The sequence below is a fragment of the Pleurodeles waltl genome, chromosome 8 (assembly GCF_031143425.1).
Source record: "Pleurodeles waltl isolate 20211129_DDA chromosome 8, aPleWal1.hap1.20221129, whole genome shotgun sequence".
NCBI lineage: Eukaryota > Metazoa > Chordata > Amphibia > Caudata > Salamandridae > Pleurodeles > Pleurodeles waltl.
The window spans coordinates 1,302,861,887-1,302,887,338 of NC_090447.1; the positions used below are offsets into that span (position 1 = coordinate 1,302,861,887).

General features: G+C 40.7%; 1 protein-coding gene across 3 annotated transcripts in view; it reads right to left on the bottom strand.

Annotated features, from left to right (window-relative positions):
* The window catches only part of IFT88 (intraflagellar transport 88), a 497,265-nt gene that overhangs the window by 445,657 nt on the left and 26,156 nt on the right, over window positions 1-25,452 (bottom strand). For all 3 annotated transcript variants that reach the window (XM_069202281.1, XM_069202279.1, XM_069202280.1), the window contains exons 2-5: window positions 25,158-25,253; window positions 23,530-23,592; window positions 19,753-19,809; window positions 9,585-9,638 (exon numbers count right to left, since the gene is read on the bottom strand). In XM_069202281.1, the coding sequence (XP_069058382.1) occupies window positions 9,585-9,638; window positions 19,753-19,809; window positions 23,530-23,592; window positions 25,158-25,244 (261 nt within the window). In that variant the 5' untranslated portion in view covers window positions 25,245-25,253. The remainder of the gene's footprint in view (window positions 1-9,584; window positions 9,639-19,752; window positions 19,810-23,529; window positions 23,593-25,157; window positions 25,254-25,452) is intronic.

Below are 25,452 nucleotides of genomic sequence, written 5' to 3' on the forward strand. Positions count from 1 at the left end.
TTTACAGCGCACTGCAAAGTTAAGAACACAGGAATGTCGGGGGCATGGTCTGACCACCGACCATAATGGCACGTGACCGTGAAGTTCCGGGGAATACTGTCCTGAAACCCTGCCAGCGGACACCACATGGATGAAGCGGGACCAAGACTGCCATGACTGGTGAAGGACCTGCCGATGCTCCCATCAATGATCGGGACGAGGGGTCCCAGCTGTGGCATGAGGTGCAAACTGCAGTGGCCTGACATGGCACTCTGGTGGCAGCAGCCTGAGCTGGGCAGGCCATGGATGGTGTGTATGCTGACCTCTGCTGACTCCCACTGGGAGTGCTGCTGGCGGCACGGATTGGTGAGGCCCTGGGCTTCTCGATCGCCTGGGCCAGAAGAGGTGAGTCGGCCGGTTGGGCCTGAGCTGCCAGCAAGCGCCACAGTCATGGAGTGCCAGTCCTGGAGCCCAGGCAGCCATGGACTGGGTCAATGCCTGGTGGCCCCGAGTGGGGGAAGGGAGGAGCTGTGATTCAGCTTGGGCCTGGGCAGATTTCAGTGTCACTGGGACCTTTGATCTTGAATTGGATCTGGGTTCCCTGTGGGGCCTTGCTCTGCCCCACGGCTGTTCTGCGGCCCAGCCATTGATAATAGCAGTGAGCCTTGGCCCCCTCATTGTCTCCATTCGGCCCACCGGGGTATTGGCTTGCCTCACCGTCTGTGCTGACTACATAGCACACCCCACTGAGCCTACTCACTCTCCAGAAGCATGCCTGCCTGCTGTAGAACCACAGTTTATCAAGTCTGAATTTATGAGACACAGAGCACATCCAGCTTGCTTTCTTAGACTGTACAGTTACCTGATAAGCTCAGCGCACTAGCTTATACACGGGGGCCGAGCTGATACCCTGCATGCCCATACAGTATCGAGACATGGGACGGGGTGACCTCAGGCAGAAGCAACTATCATTTGACATTGACAAGACCCCTAAAAAAGGCCCCTATGGACGGCCCTACACCTGCAGACTTGGAGAACGGTGCAACCTCTGCCCCTCTCCCAGATGGCACGGCAGCAATTATGGCCTAACTCCGGGCAGGATTTCAGGCTATAGACTTGCGCTTTGATACCTTGGATGCGAAGCTAAGCCGTATGAACAAACGCATTGACCGCCAAGCGGCTAGAATGGAGAGAGCCAAGCGTCGGATCTCAGACGTGGAAGATGGCTGTTTGACAACCCAAAAGGCCTGGATAGGGTTGAACACCTTCTGAAAGTGGTGGCCTCCAAAAATGAGGACCTGGAGGCACGGTCACACTGCAATAATGTGCGCATTACAGGGGTGGCGGAAACAACGAACACTGGCTGAAATGGATAGCTTTGTGGAAAAACTACTTGTGGACCTATTTGGTTGGGAGGTATTCACCAACACCTTTGTTGTGGAGAGAGCACATAGATCCCCGGGCCAGTGGCCTGTCCCGAGGGCTCCCCCGCTCCCCATAATAGCTAGACTTCTGAACTTTCGAGACCAGGATACTGCATTGAGGCTGGCCCGTGAAAAAGGGCCTTTGGGGTATCAGAAGATGTCCATTTCCATATTCCCTGACCTTACACAGCTGATCCAGGATGTGCGTCGCAAATATGCAGACGTCACAGTGATACTGTAGATGAACAACATTTGGTATGCCATGTTATACCCAGCACAACTACGCATTGAACTGGAGGGCAAGCATCATATCTTCACCTCGCCTACTGAGGCTGCGTCATTTTGCACACTACACCAACTGGGGAGGCTGAAGCATAATGGGCCCAACTCCATGGACTCAGCCCCCACATCACCATCTCTGATCCCAGGACGACAGGGCCTCGGATGATGGACCACTGAGATGAACCTTCCATCTCGATGCAGCTGCCGCAGAACACATTCTATGGGGCAGGACTGATGATACTGCCTTATGATGTTAATGGTCTAGTTTAGGATATTGTCTGCTCCTACATACTGCGTTTAAAAATCTTCAACTATGGACACTTTCCCCACTGCGGAGCACTGCCACAACCCAGTGGTGTATACCGCTATAGCTACTTAATATGGGATGTTCCTGTTATTAGGGATTCACTGGACATTTATTTACCGGTGTGGAGGGGGGGATTTGGGTTGGATTGTTTATGTTATGCACTATCACAGAAAAAGTTGCAGATTCCACTCTGCGGTCTATCTCACTGTCTAACACACCTAACTGGTCCACATTTTTCATCATCACTATTTTTTTTTCACGTTGCACATTCTCGTGTATTCTGTACTCTAGCTCCTTGCCCTGTTCACTCCTACACACTGGGGCCAACACTGATATTTTGCATGTTATAGCTCCTATTCCCTGGAGGTATCTATATTAATTCATAAGAGTATCCTTTTCCACTTCCTCGCTGTTGATCCTGATCCAGAGGGGTGTTACTTACTGATATAGGGGAACCTGGCACGGAAGCCAGTTTTATTAGCCAAAATTTAGGCTCCAAATTTTGATTCCCCACCCCTTCTCTAACCTCCAGGGTAGACTGGACTGCATGATGGTGAACCATATTATCATGGGTGGAGACTTTAATACTGCCTGCGATGCCTCATTGGACACAACAGCATCCACTGGAGCAGCCAAACCACACTCTCTTTGCATACTAACGGGTCTCTTAGACACTTTCCACCTATCAGATGCGTGGAGCACCCAACATCCATATACCTCTGATTACACATTTTACTAGTCACCACACAACACATGGACATGTATAGACCACTGGTACCTTCCCTCTTCTACACTTCTATGGTTAACTGACATTTTCCATCTCCCCGCACCCTGTTGGACCACTCCCCTGTTGTGGCCATACTTAATATACCTGCTACCACACCAGCCTCCAGGACCTGGCGTTTCCCAGTTAATGCATTACACAACAAAATGTTTCAGACTGAGATTCGGGAGGCTATTATTGATTACTGTGCATTGAACACTGGCTCAGTTCAGTGCCATTCCACATTGTGGGAAGCCTTCAAGGCTTACAGAAAAGGTATTTGTATAGCCAAGCATGCTTGTGTGCTCCGAACTCTTCGGGTGGATCTAGCCGAAGTAAAGAAGAAGCTTACGGACATTGATAGCGAGGCGCGCATCCAAGTTGAAAACACAGGCAAGAATGCGTGATCGGAGTTGTTGCAGAAGTTCAATGACCTGGCTGCGCAAGAGTCTGCTTATCTCTGTAAATATGCAAGGGCCCGCTGGTACGGCGAGGGGGAAAGACCTGGGCGAACACTTGCTTGTATTCTGGCAAGCCATCTTTGCTGTGTGCCTCTTATAGGCCACTGTTGGTTCTGAACCACGATTTTAAGATATTGCAAAGATTGTCGCTACTCGTCTGTCTCTCCTTATGGACAAAATAATCTTCCTTATGCAATCTGGGTTTGTTCCTCATCGTTCGACAGCAATTAATCTATGCACCATTTTTGCGGTGATTAATCAGATCTATCCAGACATACCAGCGGCGGCAGTACTCTTAGATGCTGAAAAACCATTTGACTCTCTTGAATTTGCTTTCCTCCATGCCATCCTAGCAAAGCTGGGAATACCAAAGGGATTTAGAGACTTGATTAGGTTGCTTTACTCAGCCCCTACTGCAAAGTGCGCATAAATGACACTCTCTCTGAACCATTTTCCCGTACACGTGATACACGTTAGGGTTACCCGTTGTCTTCACTGCTGTTCATTATAGCTATGGATCCACTGGTGCGCTATTTTCAGGAACGCCACCTGGATCGGGGCTTAAAATTTCACAGAGGCCCTCTTTAAAACTTCCCTATACGCTGATGATATTCTTCTGTTTGTCCAAACTCCCTCTATCAATCTTCCTCCCCTCATTAGGGAAGTGATAGGATTTGGTGCCTTCTCTGGTCTGGCCTTCAGCTGGAGCAAATTGGAATTGTTTCCATTATCTGATGCAACTATACCCTGCCCCCTTGACCATCCGCTGTGAGGTTGTGACAACCCACCCAAATATCTAACCATCTCTCTGCATAGAAGTAGTGCTGAGGTGGTCCGTTTGAACTACAGCCCAGCGATTGACAAACTTACGTCCCAGATAGAGCGCTGGATTAAACTCCCTCTTTCCATGGCCGGTAGGATAGCTATTATTATAATGGTGATCCTTCCCCGCTTTTTAAATATTTTTCAACATTCCAATCCCACTATACAATAGTTTTTTGGGACCCTTCGTAGCCTGCTTACTAGGCTCATATGGGCTGGCTGGGCCCCCGGGTGCGATGGGACATGTTGACTCTGCCGTAAAAGCGGGGAGATTTTTTGGTCCCTGACTTTTGTCTCTATTATTTAGTGGCCTAGGCACACACTGCCTATTTCTGGTACCACCCAGACGACCAACTGCAATATCTTAAACCTGAGCATTCACAGGCTCTTCCATTTTCTCTCTCAGTGCTTCTGCTGCAAGGCCTTCCCAAGATCCCAGCTGAAATCCAGACACTTTCTACTACATGCTGGGCGTGGTTCAGGATCCGCCGCTATCTAGGCCATGACCTGCTGTACTCCCCGCAACCTTCCCCTATTAGGAAATCCATGGCTCTCGCCTACATTGGAGCGGTTAACTCAGAGAATATTGACAGCCCGTCACTTACACATGAATGGTGACCTTTTTAGGAAAGGCACACTGAAAACAGTTGCAATAATGAATGAGGGACATGCTGCAACATATCTTGATAGTTTCATCCTACATCGTTTACACAGCACCCTACGCACTACACTGCCTACTTACCCACATAAAGAGAGAAGACTATCGAGGGTCCCTGGTATAATACGTAGCCCATCCAGGGAAATACTTGAGTACAAGAAGAGAAAATGAGCTACAACTAATGCTCACTGTTGTCTACAATATAAACTACCAAAAAGTCAAGATAACAAAAATATGAAAAATGATATTTATTACATATGTATGTACAACAACATGAGAACGCAATAATCAGAATTAGATATATAAATATTTACATATTCACAAGGGAAGACACACACACATATATATAGTGAATAAACAGAGACACAGTGTTACACAAGACAAGACACAACAGATAATAAAAAAATAACATTGACAGAAGAAAATCCAAATTGTCCAAGATATAATAAGATGTAAATTAAATGTACACTTTTTCTTTCTAGAGTCTTAATAATGTTCATAATAATGACATGTTATAACTCAGAGCTAAATAGCGTCTCCACCTAATTCATAAAGAAAATGTAATCAATTGGACCTTAAAATTCATAGTCCATTGTAACAACTGTAGAAACTTAAGCCAACTGAGTTCCCTCCACTCTTGTTAATTATTGTGGGCCCTGACAGCACGCACCTGATATCTTGACTCTACAGTAACTCTCTCAAGCTAAGACCCGTGGGGTTAGAGAAATCTAGATCTGCATGGGAGCAAGACTTGAGGTATTCTCTGTCAGATAAACAATGGTACTATTGCTGTGCACAGACCAAATTTATCTCCAACAACCAGAGGCACAAACTATTACACTACAAATACCTCCACCACACTTATATAACACTGCAACGGCTTGCCAAACTAGACCCATCCCGATCACATTCCTGTCCAAAATGTTTGGCCGCGAATGCTGACTTTGTTCATTTAACCTGGAGCTGCTCTCCGATCCACGTATTTTGGGACGCAGTGCACATCATTCTCACACAAATGACAAGGCATCTGCTCACTCCCAACCCACTTCTGGCATTACTGGGCTATGTTAGGCCATTACCTCAGTCTATCCAGCGTTTTGTTGCATTGGCCTTATTCCTCGCGAAGCTACAGATCACAGTCTGCTGGGGCAGCAATACAATCCCTACCACGCCCGCATGACTGCGTGACACGTCTTATTGTGACACCACTAGCCGTACTTATGCAGCACTACAGCCACCGTCCTCCTGTCCAAGGGACATATAGAAACCACTTTGAAATTATCTATTGACCCTACCCTCCCGACAAACGGAAGATTTGAGTGAGACTGATTCAATTCACCATCACACAGCCACTCTGACCCCCCCTCTTGGTGGGGCCAAAGCAGACAGTTCTACTGAGGAGTTGGATGACTAATGCCCCAGATGATTTCTGCCTTTTCTCTTTCTGTTTGGGCTACACTTCATACTGCAGTTACATACTGCAGTCCCACTCCCCTGCGTCCTATTGCCCCTTATTAATCTCTAATAGCTGTTGAATTGTTGCTGCGTGACTTCAGGCGTGGACTATGATGATGTTCCTATTATGACCTCCTGTGATTGTGCTCATGTTTGTAATGTTTTGCTGACTTGTGATACAGCATAAAATCAAACTAAAGTTTAAAAAAAAAAAAAAAAAAGAACATAGGGATGTCCAGATGAATGTAGTGTGTTTATTAAGACCATGACTCAGATCTATGCCACATTAAAAGCAGGGGCATTTTGTGTCCTTAACAGCAGATCGATCAGGTTTTATTGCATTTCCTGCCTTTGAGCATCAAAGCTGCTCAAGCATTTCTTAAAAGATTTTTGCAAAGGCGGCAAGATCCAGAAAAGCGCAGAACTAACTGACAAATTCAACCTTGGTAGGCAAGATGTTTACAGGCTCACGCAGACTTTACATTGGGAAAGGGGAAGCCCTGTTCAATCCGCACTCTATTGCCACATTCTAGCCCTCATCCGTCCTAAAAAACACACCTATGTAGTACAATGGGAGAGGGACCTAGGAACGGAAATCTCAGAGGAGTCCTGGAAAACTATTTAGAAGTGGGCCACAAAGTCCTAAATGTGTTTATGCTATAAGGAGAACATCTGTAAAATATCGACAAAATGGTACCTCATGCCAGTAAAGCAGCATAGGATGTTTGCCAGCTCCAATCTCTGCTGAAAGGGCTGCAGTGACAGTGAGACTATTGCATACCTACTGGTCATGCCCCTGCACTCATTCTCCTAGGGGGACCCTACAGAACAAAGTTCATACCCCGTGATTACCCCACTAAGAAAACTGTATTCCTCATTTACTGTTGGCCACCCGTCACGGTATCGCCCAGGTGTGTAAACAATGACATGCTTCCACTAAACACGTGGTGGGGGAAAGTATGGATTATATCTACCACGGAGAGACTATCATCACTGATACACGATTGAATCCACAAATTTGAGACAACATGGTGTCCATTTGCCACCTATATAAAAGAAGAAAGGAGAGGGCACCAGAGTCTAGACAGCGCTTAACTCGGCTTAATAGACCATGATATAAACACATAATGATACTGGGCTGGTGCACAATGCCCAATGCAATGGAAATCGGACTTAACATACGAGTCTGTCTTCAGATGCTTACAGTTAACTCGCTTTTTCACTCTTGTACAGGGACTACATATGTCTCTCTGTGAATGTCCCCTTTACCCAAAAAATCTTGAAATAAAGTTGAGAAAAAATATATGTTCAAGCATGTGCAGGTAAACCTCATATTCCATGCTCAAATGATCCTTTTGTTTTCTGAAGACACTACTAAGATGGGTCAGAGTTTGAAGTGATTAAAATGGTGGTTTTGTAGTAAAATACAAAGAGGATGTAGCACACTGCAGTTTAAATAGCACAGGAAAAACAGTCCCTCTTGGCCACAAACTGAGTGGGGAAATGACAAACGTCAAGAACAGGTTTCCAACTTTTGTTTAGGGAATGTACTGTAAGAGACACATCAGAAGTGGTAATGTAATTCTGTGTGAGCTGTCAGATGGATTATGTACCGGGAACTGGAGTCAAAACAGCTTAAGCTATCAGACCATAAATGGCATGGCCATCAGATTTATGTGGATGGATGCAGTCAAACAAACAGGGTGAAAGGCCAATGGTTGCATGGAATCTCAAACCAGTATGCTCATGAGCTCAAAAGCACTGAAGACATGGGGAACCAAGTCGTCTTGTTCATGTGGTGTACCAAAAGCATTAAGTGCCAGGTTACCTATCATATAGGTGCCAGTCCATAAGCTGTATGCCACGAGATTGTGCACCAAGGGTGCAAAGTCATCTACATTGTGGGGATGCCACTTCTAGATGACGTAACATGTTATAGCTCCTCTGATTTTGCAAAAATGGCCTCATTATTTAGCTGTGGTCAAACCCTCCCCAGCTTAAGGCATCCTAGGAAGGTGCCTAGTATTGATCTGCTATAGAACTAATAAAGCACAAGGTCAAACTGTCAGCTCATGGAAGTCAAGCCATGGTGTACTGAGTATGAGGCTGCAGGCAGATAGGGAACAAGTTAACAGAAATGCTACTTCTTCTGGACTGTGGCACTACGCCAGACCTTAGAGACAAGAATGCACACTGCACCCCAGTCTACAAAGAGGTGTACGCTTTGTTCTTTGTACCATTTAATGCACTATCACAAATGCACAATCACTAAATAAATGGTGTAAACACAAACTAATTCACAGAAAATGAATACCCTGCAGCGTGTTTAGATAACTAATCACCTAGGTGTATGAAATGTCCTCCCAGCAGCTGGTAAACTAGTCTTGCTTTCACACTTTTTTTTTTTTAATTTGTTTTTTTTTTTTTAATCAAGCTAGAGGCAAAGAATTAGGTAGCTGAACATACACAAGTGTCCCACCAACCTGTATGCAAAACCAAATCAATGAAAGAACAAATTGATAATTTAGTATTACTGCAGAAATGAACTGTTACAAGACACTTAAACTAATTTATTTTAACATAAGTTTTTAAATAGTTCAACAGAGCTGTACACAAAACAGATTGCATGTTATTAAAAAAAAAGGCTTCATAACAACACTAACACTAAATTATTAAATTACTACATTTCTGCAGAAGAACTAGGAGGCGAAACCCACAGTATTTGAAAATGTTGCAGAGAATTTGAACCTAGTGCTCCAATACAGCAATGTACCCTCCTGGGGACAATGTAAGAGCACACCCAAAAGACTTTATTAATTTGTCCCATTGTTCATTTAACAAAAGACTGGTATTGTAATGTTCTTGTTTGTACTCTCTTAATGTCATTCACGCTCACTGAGCACTTCACTTTTGGCAGCAGTTTTAAAAATAAATTCTACTCTTTTGAAAAAATTTAGTGATTTTATAATAGATGTTATACAACCATTCTTTCATCTGGCATCCAAGTTGTTTAATGTGCAGTATCATTAAACTGTGTACAAATGTAAGTTCAAATAACTTCATTTAAGTATCTCATTACAATTTATTTTATTCAACACAAATAAATAATACATGCATATTTTCATCCATTAGTTTCACTTTACTTATAGACTGGTGGGGGATTTTTTTTTTAGTACTGGCTGGGTGCAATGGTCCAACCCTTCTCGAACAAAAGAAGGAACCAACCCCTAGTGATGACAGAATTAGGTAGAAAGTGGTAAGGTATGGTTCAGTTCGTTAACGTCAAGGATTCTGAAACTTCCGCTGTATTTTACACAATTAAGCTAAATTCACAGGGGTTTTTCAAGACAGCATTGGAAGCAAAGGTCATTCTAGGTTTACAGTCAACCTCAGAAACTAACAAGCAATAAACAAATGCTTGGTGGGAATGTACCTGCACAGATCCAGTCATTGGTCTTCCAAATGAAGAGGTCAACGTCAGTCTCCCCTAATTAAAAAACAAAAACCAACATTTAATATGTGCTCTAGTTTCTCCATTTTAAGAATATTTAACTGACAGCATGAAAACAGAGTGAGAAAAAAAATGAAATGTGGGAGGATACAAATATGAATGGCATTACAAATGTTCTTGGCATTCTTTTATGGGCAATAGTGGGCAATTATGTGTGTCATAAAAAATACATAAGATTTGGATAAATGCATCCAACTATTTTACAAATACTGGAAAGAGATGTATATATATATATATATATATATATATATATATACATACACACATAGCAAAACCACAATAATTAACACACACTCAGGACGTCAGGGACAGTAATAACATGGCAAGTTTAATCGCAAAAACATAACACGTTTGGGCTGAACTCTACAGTGTGCACTTTTCCACCAATCCCAATGGCATAAATGCAGCATGTTAATTCACATAGAAACAGAAGAACGGAAAAGCGGTACAGATAGGTAAATAAATAAATACATAGTAGGGTCAGTATTTTTTTTTAACGATATCTAGATAATTAGAAAAACGAAATCGAGCTCCATCTTTGGATTTTTTATCATCCAACAATGGAGACAGTAAATAAAATTATTATATGGATTCAATGACAACATACCACGATGCACAAAAATCGTCAAATAGTACTGCTACCTGAAAAAATGTCTCCCCTGATCTCCATTTCAATAGAGTTAACTAGACATCCAATTGCTATGTTAGTTGTTCGTTGCTAAAATGTATGGATGTATTATAGTCAATAACGACAAGCCTGTGATGTATATATCTAATAGTCAATAAATATGATCAAAATGCCCAAGCGTACAACAACATATGCTGGACATATAGATAATAGGCATGCAACAGAAGACAAGTGCAAAATTCCTTATCTGTGAATCACTCTATCTGTGCAGAACGTATCTTAAAGTGCAGGAGAGAAGGAGAAGTAAGATAGAAAATCCATATCATAGCATCCATCAGGCCCACTTCATATAATGACAAAAATATATATAAAAATGCAACCAAATAAGTATTCATTACAGACTTGTAACATCTGCCTGTATATTGAAGCACAACATAGACTATAAATGAACAAGAACAAAAAGGAAAAACATAAGGACTCAAACAGACACTTGATTCACAAAAAAATATATGTAGTTCATCCCTCATAAAAGTGAATATTCAACTCCTCATCCATATTTAGTCCCTTCAGTATTTTCGTTTCTAAATCCAATATATACTTGGATTACTTCTTCCTTAGTTGTAGTATTCAATCACCCCCCCTGTGGTTAGATGGCACGTGCTCTATACAGAAATAGGAGAGCAAAGGATTGTCTGAGTTGCGGTTCTCCTGGAAATGTCTAGCCACCGGGTATCGGGAATCATTGGATGTAAATGCTTGCATGTGTTTGAGAATTTGCTTCTTCACCATATGTTTGGTACTTCCCACATACCACCAGTGACAAGGACATTCTAACACATAAATAGTAAATGGAGTGCTTCACGTAAGGAATTGTTTGATTTGTCTCAATTCACCTGGTTTGCATGTGGGAAATTCCTTTTGCGTGACGCTATTGAGGCAGGTTTTACAGTGCCCACATGGGAAGAATCCCTGTAGATTGTGGTCTTTGATTTGAGGGACAGTAGTAAAGTCATTTAATCTCAAGATGTCTTGTAAACTCCACCCCTTTTCGTAAGTAATTTGTGGTCGCCTTTGTTTTGTAGAACCAATAATAGGATCACTTCTAAGAATATCTCGATTTGTTGTTATAATCTTCTTGATATGCACTACATCTCCAATGTATGTCATAATGATTCTGATCTCATTTTCATCAACTGCATTTTTCAGTAATTTATTATCAAAAAGAATCTGTGTTCTATCCACCCGTTTAACTTTCTTACTGGCCTTCTCAATGACCCAATCAGGATAACCCCTTTCTTTAAATCTGGTAATCATTATTTTGTTCAATGTTAAATGCTTCGTCAATAATACAATTACATTTGGCCCTCACCAGCTCACCATAAGGAATACTCCACTTCAAATTTTCAGGTTGACCGCTTAGTGCATGAAGCAAACTATTGTCTGCAGCAACTTTCCGAAACAATTCAGTATTTATCATGTTTTTATTGATCTGTATATTTACATCTAGAAACTCAATAGAAAATGTACTCATATTGGATGTCAAAACAATATTACGGTTATTGTTATTGAGTTTCTCGATAAATCTAGTAGCCATTCTGCACCTTTCCAGATGATGAATAAATCATCTATATATCTAAGCCACAGTGCAACTTGTTCAAATTCAGGATACCTCTCAACTTCCTCAAATATCTCTTCCAAAACAAGTTCCCATGGCAGGCCCAAGTATTTGATTGTACAAAACTCCATAAAATAAATAAATATTGCTCTTCAAACAATATCCAATCATCTCAATAATCATGTCAGTATGTGCCAAATACCTAATCGGTCTTGCTTTCAGAAAGTGTCAAAAGATCTATATGAAACTTTAAAAGATCTTGGTATTACATATGATCTAGCTGTACCCTCAATGTTCAAATCAGTATCCACATTTCTTCCTAATATGAATCATGATAATATTGATACCTTTCATGAAGTAACGGTTCAGAACCTTATACAATTTCACCATAAGACATACTTTATGGGGAGACACAATCAGAATTTGACTTTGGAACAAGGAAAAATTATAAAATCATTGGCGGAGGATGAAAATACCATCATCTGTTTGGCTGATAAAGATAATAATATTGTGGTTATGGGTACAGATATGTACATTGAGGAAGCCATGTGTCCACTAGATGACAGACTGTTCTATACCACTGTCACTAAAGAAACTTATACTAGCAGCATCACAGGAGTTTGGCAATATCTCATTGAATGGAAAGACAAAGGCTTATTATCATGGGAGGAATACTGTTTTCTCAAGAAAGATTTTCCTTAATTACCAGTACTTTATCTTCTTCCAAAAATACATAAAGATAGAGACCATCCTCCAGGTACCAATTGTGTCTTCACATGATAGTGCTTTGGAAAATGTATCTAAATATGTTTATTTTTTTCTCAGAGAATACGTTAGCAGTTTGCCATCTTATGTACGTGATACCAAAGATTTTTTAGGCAAATTTGAAGGCGTAACATGGGAAGACGATTTTATACTCATAATGTTAGAGGTCAATTTCCTATATAGTATCATTGAACATGAGAAGGGAATCAAAGCATTCTGAGAGCAAGACCGATTAAGTATTTGGCACATACTGACATGATTATTGAAATGATTAGATATTGTTTGAAGAACAATATTTTTTAATTTGATGGAGTTTTGTACAATCAAATACTTGGGACTGCCATGGGAACGTATTTCGCTCCGAGTTTTGTGAATTTGTTCCTGGGATGGTGGGAGGAAGAGATATTTAAGGACGTTGACAGGTATTCTGAATTTGAACAAGTTGCACAGTGGCTTCGATATATAGATGATTTATTCATCATCTGGAAAGGTACAGAATGGCAAGCTACTAGATTTATCGAGAAACTCAATAACAATAACCATAATATTGTTTTGACATCCAATATGAGTAAATTTTCTATTGAGTTTCTAGATTTAAAAATACAGATCAATAACAACATGATAAATACTGAATTGTTTTGGAAAGTCACGACAGGCAATAGTTTGCTTCATGCAATAAGCGGTCACCCTGAAAATTTAAAGCGGAGTATTCCTTATGGTGAGTTGTTGAGGGCCAAACGTAATTGTAGTATTGAAGAAGCATTTAACATAGAACAAAAGAATATGATTACCAGATTTAAAGAAATTGGCTATCCTGATTGGGTCATTAAGAAGGCCAGTGACAAAGTAAAACAGGTGGATAGAACACAGACACTGTTTGATAATAAATTACTGAAAAATACAGTTGAAGAAAATGAGATCAGAATCATTATGACATACATTCAAGATGTAGCGCATATCAAGAAGATTATAACTAAAAATGTGGATATTCTTAGAAGTGAATCCAGACGTCTTGAGATTAAATGACATTACTACTGTCCCTCAAATCAAAGACTACAACATACAGGGACTTTTCCCATGTGGGCACTGTAAAGCCTGCCGCAATAGCGTCATGCAAAAGGAATTTCCCACATGCAAACCAGGTGAACTGAGACAAATCAAACAATTCCTTACGTGCAGTACTCCATTTACTATTTATGTGTTACAATGTCTTTGTCACCAGTGGTATGTGGGAAGTACCAAACATATGGTGAAGAAGCGAGTTCTCGAATACATCCCAGCAATTACATCCAGTGATTTCCAATACCCGGTGGCTAGACATTTCCAGAAGAAACACAACTCAGACAATTCTTTGCTCTCCTATTTCTGTGACTGGGCAAGTGCCATCTAACCATAGGGGGGTGATAGTTTCCCTCTTTCTCAGTTGTAGTATTCCAAGTATATATTGGATTTAGAAACAAAAATACCAAAGGGACTAAATAAGGATGAGGAGTTGAATATTCACCCTTATGAGGGATGAACTAGATATATTTTTTGCAAATCAAGTATCTGAGTACTTATGTTTTTCCTTTTTGTTCTTGTTTATTTATAGTCTATGTCATGCTTCCACATACAGTTGGAAGATACAGTCTGTAATAAATACTTATTTGGTTGCATTTTTATATATATTTATAATATTTTTCACAGGAAGAAGGGGGCCTGAAGGATGCTATGATATGGATTTTCTATCTTACTTCTCCATAACTACTGCACTTTAAGATACGTTCTGCATGGGTGTGGTGATTCACAGATAAGGAATTTTGCACTTGTCTTCTTTTGCAAGCCTATTATCTATAAGTCCAACATATGTTGTTGCCCACTTGGGCATTATGTTCATATTTATTGCCTATTAGATATATACAGAACAGGCTCATCGTAATTGACTATATTACATCCATACATTTTAGCGTTGTACAACTAAAATAGCAATTGGATGTCTAGCTAACACTATTGAAACGGAGATCAGGTGAGACATTTTTTTCAGGTAGCAGTACGATTTGACAATATTCATGCATTGTGCTATGTTTACACTGAATTCACATAGTAATTTTATTTACTGTCTCTATTGTTAGATGCTAAAAAATACAAAGGTAGAGATCAATTTCCTTTTTCTAATTATCTAGATATCATTTTTTTAAAAATACTGACACTACTATGTATTTATTCATATACTTATCTGCACAGCTTTTCTGTTGTCCTGTTTCTATGTGAATGAACATGCTGTATTTATGCCATTGGGATTGGTGAACAAGTGCACGTGATTAAGGCTGTAGAGTTCAGCCGAAACGCGTTGTGTTTTTGCGATTAAACTTGCCATGTTATTACTGTCCCTGATGTCCTGAGTGCGCATTAATTATTGTGATTTTGCTGTCCAGATTTAATTTATTGGTCTGCTCTGCTGATTTACACACAACCCCTTATGGGCCGCCCAAGCCCAGAAGGAGTGCTGCGTTTTGGATAGAGATATATATATGTGTATATATATATATATATATATATATATATCCAACACCAACAATTGCCAAACAATTGATTTGTTGCACTCCAGGAGAGTTTTATTGCTTATATGCAAAAAGAAAAGTGTAAAAGGACACCACCAACGCGTTTCAACCTCTCGGTCTTGATCACAGTTTACATATATATATATATATATATGTATATATATATATATATATGGAGAGAGAGAGAGAGAGAGAGAGAGAGAGAGAGAGAGAGATATACAGTACACCGTAGACTTTTAAAAAAAATATGAAAAAATATAAATACATTTCCCTACCTAGTTCCACTTTAATAAAGTGGAAGTAGCCTGGGAACTCCATTAAAACTTACTACCTAAAATATTTAAGGCCCTAACCCAGAACACAGTTAAAATGTAGTAAACAAATACAGGGCTGCCTTTTACGTTTCTAAAGGCAGCCATTAGCCAATAATATATAGCTTTGTGATTGGCATGTACCACAGTATACCACAGCTCAACATATATCTAAGTATTTTTACACTTATAACGTTAACACTGCTAACCAATTTAGAGCTAATACAAAAAAATTACCCTTTACACCCCATGATCTAAATTCCTGCCTAATTTCATTTACATCAGATCATCCACTTTCACCCCATGCCTCTTTAGACTACTCTCTACTACACCCCATGCCACTACACTCTATGCCACTCTATTACATGCCACTCCACTGTACGCTATTCAACTCTCTGTAGTTTTATGACTTTTGCCAAAAAGGTGACTCGTTTGTGGAGACAGGAACATCATGCATTTAGACAGAAGAATAACTATTTTTCATTTCCACACTGGGCCTATGCACATCTCTAGAGTGATGGTAATGCACTGCCCACTGTTAAGCAAGTCCTTCACCCAGGCAAGCATGTTCACAATGAGAAGCAACACTTGTCAAATCAATACTAGGTCTAATCATACAATTCCCTCACTTCCGCACCACTAAATTGGCAGACTGACAATTATTCACAGAATTCACCCCACCAACCGCAGAATGCGTGTGAGCAACATCTGCATAGAACATGCTAAAACGTCATGACAAGCAGCAATGAAGAAGATGGTAAACAGAGTAAGAATTAACCTTTCAGGCACGATCAAAATGATGCTAGAAAACCTGGATATAAAGAAAAGCCAAGCCAATTGTTTGTGAACAAAAATCTAAAAACCATATATCAAAGATCTTTATACATTGGAAGCTGCAGAGAAAAGCTAACATATTCTTCAAGGATGAAATTATAAAAAAAAAAATTAATAACATTTTATTTCGTTTTAGCAGATGAACAGAAGAACATGCAGGCCATATCCTGCACATTATCACTTTAAAGTTACAGTAACCAATTGAGTATGAGGCGTAATTAATTGCAAACACATGTGACAGTTCTAGAGCAAATCTTTCAACTTCCCTCATTGCAGTTCTACAGGATCTGTCCCAACCATTTTCCTCATACACAGCCGTGTTTCCGAGGGCAATCCTTAGCCTTGTAGACCGCTTTCTCTTGTTGAGAATACCAATCAACCGCTCAGCACCACTGACTTATGGTAAAGAGCACAGGGGAATCATTACATCTTATCACAATGTGATTAAGTCATAGTTGAACCACACTTACCTTGGAAGCCAGGTGCACTAAATCATATGACCAGCACTAATGAGAGAAAATGGCCAGCACAGATTGCAGGTTACAGGTTACCTTGAGCCATGAGCCTCATGATACCTGGAGAAGAGCCAAAACGTGCGGCCAACCATCAACAACCACACTTGGATCTGAATTCAACCTGATATCCAGATCATTTTACAAATAATAGTGACAATGACAGGGGCACCAGCCTGCTCTAGCATAGCAATCATTGCCAACCTACATACTGTTAGAACCTGTCAGCCTTAGGCTGGTCTTCCTCCCACCAAACTCTTACTTCACCCTCCTATGTTTCTGAATTTGTTTTTGCTAGCCTTAGGACTCTGTGCACTTCACTGGCAACCAGTGCTAAGGTGCTTACACCAATTACCTAAAACATAGTAAAACTGCGTAACATCTAATTGGTACATTTAATTTACTTATAAGTACATTGTACAGTGGTATACACTATATCTAGGGCCTGTAAATTAAATGCTACTAGTGGACCTGCAGCACTTAATGTGTCACCCACTTAACTAGCCCTTTAAAATATGTCTGATATCTGCCAGTGCAGCCTCTTTATAGTTTTAAACTTCCAATTAACTTGGCAAAATAACGCCCTTGCCAAGCCTTAAACTCCCCTTTTGTTTACATATAAGATAGCCCATTGGGCTGGGTGCACTGTAATTAAAAGGTTGGACATGTAAGCTTAACTTTTACATGCCTTGGTAGGGAAAAACTCACAAATGTGTTTTTTACTACTGTGAGACCTACCTGTCCCATAGGATAACATTAGGTTGCCTTATTATTTTTAATAAGTGCTAACTTTTGACTGGGGCAGGTATGAAATTCATATTTGGTGTCTGATAAATTGAATTGAAAATCTTCTTTAATGGTAAAGTCGGATTTTAAATCACAATTTTGAAGATGCCACTTTTAGAAAGTTGACTTTTTCCTGGCCTATTTATTGCTGGAAGTCTGTTTCTGGGTCACATTACTGGGTGCAGTTAGCAGACAGATTCTGCATATTCCTCCCAGACAGCCACATAATAGAGAGATTAGGTGTGCCTGGATGGACCATCACTGGTAGGACGGGAAGACGGAGCTGGAAAACCCCCACTTGCAAATCAATAGACTGCACCCTGCCTTCACACAATGAACTTCACAGAGTTCATTGTGGCTGCAGCCAGGCTAGAGCTAGGGCATGGAGGGGCGGCAGGAAAATCCAAGGAATTCAAAGGGAATTTCTAGAAACTTCTATTTCCAAGAATGCACCAGTTATAAAAAATAGGACCCTCAGGACCACTCTTCAGTTCACTTTCTGGACCTGCAAAAGGACTCTTAGCGGACTGCCTGCTGCTGCTGTGTACTTCAGATGATTGCACTGATGTTCCTCGAAGGACTTCTCTGCTGTATGAAGCCTGCCTTGAACCTTCAGAGACCTGCCCTGCTTCTTGAGTCCTGTTACACTGCTTGAACCCAGGACTACCAGAGTGCCTCCAAGGGCTAGCTGGCTGGCCTCCTGATCAGACCCTCAAGGACAGAAAAGGCTCCAACTATCTTGAACATGCATCTGGACCCAGCCTGAGTATGTCCTGACGCTCCAAATAGTGCCTCTCCAGTCTTGGACCTTTGGAAGTGATGCTACATTTGCCCAGACGATCAAAATCCAAAATTTGGGGCTTAGAAAAGTTTTGGCAAAAAAGTGTTCTGGGAACCAAGAAGAGACCAGGACCTACCTTATCGTCGGTAGGTCCTGATTTCGCAGCAGCTCCCAATACATTCATCTCTGCAGCAGCAAATCCTGGTCAGCTGCTCTTCGTAGAATAATATCCAGCTTTGTGGAGCCCTTGTCGGCTACAGCATGCAGCTTCATCAAGTTAAAGATTTTCGACTCCCAAAAAAGAAATGAAGTCCGAACCCAGAAATCTTCACCGTAACTTGGTCTAGCGGCTCCCCAATGACCACACCTCCTCCTTGGACACCACCTGCAGCCTTTTCCTGCTGAACTTTACCATCTCAGACATTTTTCTACGAAATTTCCTCTACATCCGAAGGTAAGGGCAGACAGGAACCAATCCACTTCTTGTATCCATCATGTGCTCCATCGCAGTCTGCCATATTTGTTTTTTTTACTTGTACTGGGTCTCATGCAACTAGATGTCCGTGGTTGGCATTTTGATTTTTCAGGGGCTAGTTTTGACCTTAAACTTTCAAAATTCATAACTCTGGTTTTACTGACTGGATTTTTGACATTTTGGTGTCCAAAAATTATTTTAATTTACTTTATTTTTCTAAATTGCTGAAGAACTTTTCCAATGTTGTGTTTGGGCTTTATTATTGTTTGCGTACTGCATAAATACTTTACATTTTGCCTCTAAGTTAAGCCTAACTGCGTTTGTAGCAAGCTACCAGAGGGTTAAGCACAGGTGAATTTAGTGACTTTAGAGGTTTACCCTGACAGGGCTAGTGACTATTGCTTCAGCAGGGTTTCTACCCCATTCGACCAAAAACCCAGTTTCTCACACGTAGGTATAAAGGAAATGAGCATTCCAAAAGGGATATCGCTGCTATACGTTGCCAGTCAAAAATCTAAATTTGAAATGACTGCCCCAAAGGGGATGTTGACCTGCACTTTGCATTCCAAAAACAGTCACACTTGGCTTTTACTACACTGTTAACAGGCCACTCTAGTGAGATAACCTGAATTATACGAATACCATAACATAACCAAGAAGAAAGACTGCTTTGGTGTGACTGTAGGAGATATACACATTTTTTGATCAGTTGACTTAAATACAGTTGTTACATACAGCTGAAAACGAAATTCCCAATCTCTTGCACAATATTGTTTTAGTTATGTTATACAATGCAATGGTAGAAGTATTTTCATTAAAGTGAACCCAGTTCGTAAAACCTACCCCAAACGTACTGCCTACGGGCCGTGCAGCTGCTGTGCCAGGGACTTTACCTGTAACCTTAAGGAAAAGTTGTTATTAGATATTTTTTTAACTGTATCATATCACAAATAGCTAGCTAGTCAAACTGTATCACTAAACTGCATTACAATCTAGACGCAGGTGAGAAATGCATGATTTCGATTTTGAAAATGTCATGAAATTCTATGAAACAATTATATTATGAATTTTAGGAAAATCACAACTTTTTCAACTAACTGCCTTGAAAAGTACAGAAACATGTTTTGCAGAACAGAAAAACTGCAAATGTACTTTTTGTACCACTTTGTTACTTTGCAAAATTAAGAATTCACCCAATTACGATGGTGGAACTGTAATTTCATAAACCCCAAATGAAATCATCCAGACAGACAAGCGAATCCAAGGTAGACACAATGGAGGAACATGACACTCACAAACAATGGACCGAAGTACAGGTGGGCCGGATCCAATCGGAACAAGATTTCAGGAGATGACGCTGAAGGAATTCCCTTAACAGTACCAGAGCCGCAAGGGCAGGAAAAGCACAAAAAAGGAGCCAAGGATCAGAATGGAGAAGCCCGCTGCCTCATTTGTTGAAGGGTTTGCAATGCCTGGTGCTGATCATTCCAGCTGCTTACACAAGGGTAAAACAGGCAGTGAAAGAAGAATAAGCAAGAAATGACGTAGACGAAGTTACTCTGCCATGACAGATTGGGAAAAGGAACTATTGCAAAATTGGTGTGGAAGCCATGAAAGAATAGGCAAGCCAAATTATGTCACTTCCTGTTCCTGAAGAATAGATACCACTGAAAGGAAGCATCTTGTACTGAGTCCATAGATCTGAAGAAGTTTCGGAATTGGTGTTGGATGAAAGATGGCAGGCAAGTGATACATTAGAGAACAACGAGACAGAGTTAAAGGTGAGAGGGCATCTGTCCAGACAGCTACCAAAGAGAATGGGACAAACACAAGAGCCCATGTTTGTTAAATACCAAACCTCAATGTGGTGTCCTGCCCCAGACAGCTGAGAAGGAAGAAAGCCTAAAATCCATCTCCTAGGTGAAAGAGCAGCTGAAAGTTAGAAAACAATGTTTTCCATAAGTCCATGAAGCATCGAGGGTGCAGCAGCTTAATAGTGAATGGAAGTCAGACTCAGACCTTCAGACGCCATGCCTAAACTGCTGTGTTTTTGTATAAGTAAATCTACTACTTCATTTGTATTCTGTCTAATCAAATAGGTTACCATTCTTGGTCCTAACTGGTATGTTAGTTGTATTCAGATTAGCCAACATCAGTTTCTTTTCAGTCTTAAACCACTAGCTCATATCAATTTTATATATTTAAAGTCAATATATGACAAGAGATCTTACATAGATTGCCTTTCCACTGCTGACATCAGGCAACCTGTCACACTACCTACTTACTAAAGGAAAGATCTTGGACCACCACGAAACTTGACTGTCTACATGTCTATCATCTTTGGCCTACTACACTGCATACTCGCCCAATGAAGACAATCATATTAGGCAACCAACATGTCTTCTCCTTCAAGAACGTTCCCATTGGTTTCTTTGCGAAAAGCTAAATTCCTTCTAGGGGTACCTGGCCATGGCACAGACAATATCAATGTCCCTAACTATTCTCTCCAGGTTACTGTGGACAGTACTGTCTTTCTCAAGACCTATTCCTCAAAGTCCAAGTGTTGAGCAAGCTATGTACCATCTCACACCAAAAGCATCTTACAGACACTTGCCAGTTACACTAGTCATTTCTCTCTATAGAAAAAATATTCTGAAACCACAGTTTCACCCACCTACTATCCCTTGGTCTAACCATATAAAAAGGCAATGCCACATACCCTGATGAGAAGAGCAGCACACTGCTTCAGGACTATGGCTTGAGGCCTTAGTTCAGTTTGGAAACTGCAACAATTCAAGTACTGAACAATGCATTCAACTTCACCAACACATGCATCCACTGCCCCCTTGTCTTGTTCATTCTCTATTCATAGGGTTGACCACCAGGCCCTTCTTAACACCCTCTTCTCCAGAATGGATATTGACAGCTCTATGCTGCCATGTTTAACCCTGTACATGAAGTACAGATTCAATTTGGTTCATACACACTTGTCAAGTTTTAAGCAGCTTTAATGTTACCTCCTACAAGGAAAAAAGAGGAGTACTGTCCTTCTCTCTTTCATTGAGAGATACAGGCTTTAATCTCTGAACCTCCATCATTATCCCTGCCAATGCACGAGGTTTTGAAAGGCAATTGTCTTGCACATGTCTAAAGCAGGATTTGGGACCTCTGGTTCCATGGATATAGGGCTCTGGCCACTGTAAGGACTGATTAATAAGACCCTCCCTTATGAATAAGGCAAGAAGGTGGAGCATGCATCTATCACACCCACCAACCATTCGTGTCAGCAGCATGGGGAGGGGTGGTGGCCGTTCAGCTTGTATGGTTGGTGGCTGTGTTCGTTGCCTTTAGCTCTGCTTCCCTACTTTGGGGGCTGGCAGAAAACAGGCTAGTTTCCTTCCAGTGGGTTGTGTGGTTTGCAACTCTCTTCTTAGCCTAGCAACCCTGGCGTGAAGCATGTGGAACACAGGCAGCACATTGTTCCTTGTCTGAGGCAGCTGCAGTCTTTAGAAGGTAGCTTTGTGCAAATCAGCAATAAAGGAAGCCTGCCTTTCCAAACTTTAGCCAGAACTTTCCAGAAGCATGAATACAGGTCATGACTTACAACTTCTCAACTCACCTAATCCAAAATGGAGATTTCCGTTTTGGTTATTTAAAAAGAAGCCCAATACAAATTGGCCACTGACTATCATACTTGCTTCAAGTTTCCTGTTGCTCTCATATTAAAGGAGGATTGTGAGGCATTTTTGCTGCATCACAAAGCAATAAAGTACTTTTGGGCAGGTTCTGCGCCCCTCGGTTACTCTATTTTTGTCCTTATTATTCCCCTTTTGGCTCTCGTGAGTACCTTTCTCCCAGTACCTCGTACTCTCAGCTGCTCTCCTTTTCATCTTTTTAATATCACAAATGATTCTGGCTTTTATTCCATGCTACACGTCGATAGACCTACTGAGTCTGGGGATGGGGCGCAAGTAATGTTCATGTTTAGTTTTATAGTTGCACTGCGGAGGGTGCCCCTATGAACATGGACTAACAGATGACTTGTAGCATGCTGGTTTGGAGTAATCTAACTACGACACTGAGAACAAGTCCTGGAGGATAAACTGCAGCATCATCTGGAGCCCAGCTGCACTTCTGCATGTTGTTCCTCACAATCAAAACTGTTGAATAGGAGATGCAAGCTCCGAATTCTCAGCGTGAACTGCTGCTCCGCAGGCTGCATGCATAATATGTGCCACCAAATTTGGCATTTGTAATAGGATCCAGTCTTCTAAGTAGTAGCACCCTAGCCACATACCCTAGAAACTACAGAAATGCCTTCTACTCAATTGTTCATGCCCTTTTGACCCCGTGAAGCCATGAAAACCACCATAAACTGACATGCCTTGCTATAAATCATAAGGTCATCATATGCTATTCTGCAGTGGTTAGCAATAGGAAAAAGCTAGACACAAAGGCAACACATGTTTTGCTGGACTTTTTCTTTAGGGTTATCACAAAGCAAAAAAGGGACTTGAAGTTTCTACTGAAAAATAATATCACGTGCTCATTCATTTTATACGACTTTGGATCAATAATATTCATATTCAATTCTAACTGGAGATCGAACATAAAACTTACTGGTGGTCTTCTTCCATGACTAGTTTTCACAGCCTGCTGAAAAGCTGTATCATTTTCCAAATCCTGCAACAAAATAAAGCAATACTAATTTAAAAAAACAAATACAAATCCTTCCCATTATTTGATCATGACTTCTTCACAGTTACAATGACATGATTAAAAAAAGATGAATTAGGAGTTCCCGCTGTTTAGAGTTCCCAGGGTGCACCTTTCCAGGCTCTGAATTCCAAACACAGTTCAAAAATGCAAAAGACAACCAAACAAATACACAAATTAAACTTCCCCACAATTTTATAATGTCTACTGCGCTCTCCGTGGTGTAACCAACAGTTCAATCAATAATGGCAAATCACCTTTGACCAAGGTCTAAAAGGCCATTAAAAAAAAAAAGAGGAAAAACAATCAAATCATAAATGGTACAATGATGAGCTAAAACTTTTGAAGGAGCAATGACGAGAAAAATGGCTAGCACTGGTTCCGTGCTGAAAGAACAGACATTGTAAAATGCACGGAAAACGTTACAGACTTGCAAACGATAAACAGAAAAAAACATTTTCTTCATGCAGAAATAAAACGATGCACAGAATAAAATTAAATAACTTCACAGGAACTGTGCCAAAACCCACATATATTTTAAACCTACCCACTGATCTAAACAAACAAATGATAAACTTCTTCAACTCCAAAAGTGAGAAACATGTGGCAGGTCAGCACAATGCTGATTGGAAATCTTATAAACAACCATCATGGAGGAAGCCCTCAGAATCATTAACCCACTCAAGAACGAACCATTCCGATGATTCTTGACCTAAATCCCTAACGAAAACTTGCACATGCATATTACCCTCAGACATATATACCGAATCCTTCGCTCTCACAAAGGACAATATCTAAAAATGTTCAAGCAAGGTAAAATAACAAATCTGTCCAAGAAAAGCAGACTCAATAACTTTAAAAATTGTGTGACTTTTTCTGCCTTCACAAACCTCAAGTCTATATCCATGCATACAGGTTAGTGGGTAACAAACACAATCAGGTGTGTCTGCCCATCCACCGCATCGAAATGGCACTTTTTGTTATCAGTGAGGAGCATGTTATGACCAAAGATGCGGCCTCATCAGCTTTTCTTATACTATTAGGGTTATGCACTGCTTTTGATACAGCAAACCTTAACACTGATCTTTGCATTTGTAGGTAAAAACAAAAATAGGACCATTGTTTTGAAAATGTTACAAAATCTTACTCTTGACTATTAGCAGAGGCGACTACCTCACATCGGGTGCCGTTTTGAAAGGCAATCTGGAGTTTGTTCTGCTTAAGGAACTACAACAATACTGTCTCAATTTGACCATCCTGACAAATATTGACACGTATTTTAATTTCGGTTTAATTTGTAAAAAAATAAGTGTTGGGGCCCAAAGTTTTGCTTAAAAGCCTGCAGCAGGCGCTATCAAATGTCGAGGTTTTCACCCACTACCAGACAGTCCCTGCCATTGCTCTGCTCAAAGTTTGAGGAGGAAAATTAAGTGCCCGTGCCAAAAAATTAGTGCCTGTGGGGCCCACACGCAACCACCGGCTGAAATTAAGACATGCATGTGACTTAGCGAATCTTCAGGGCATACACTTACCTCTGTGTCATAGGTTGGGTTGTAATCATTGTATCCAGAGTAAAGATCTTCATCTTCTTCGGGTACTAGATGTACGTGCTGCATCATGTGTGCCTGCTAAACAACAAATACAAAAATATCTTGTTTAATATAAATCATATATGCTCTGACAGAATTAAATAATAAGAAAAAAACAATGGTGGCAAAATATTCTATACTAAGGCAGACTCACTTATTTTTTATATATTTGTATTTTTCAAACAGACGATAATGGGAAGGCACCATGTGCATCACATATCTTATAAACCCGCTTTCA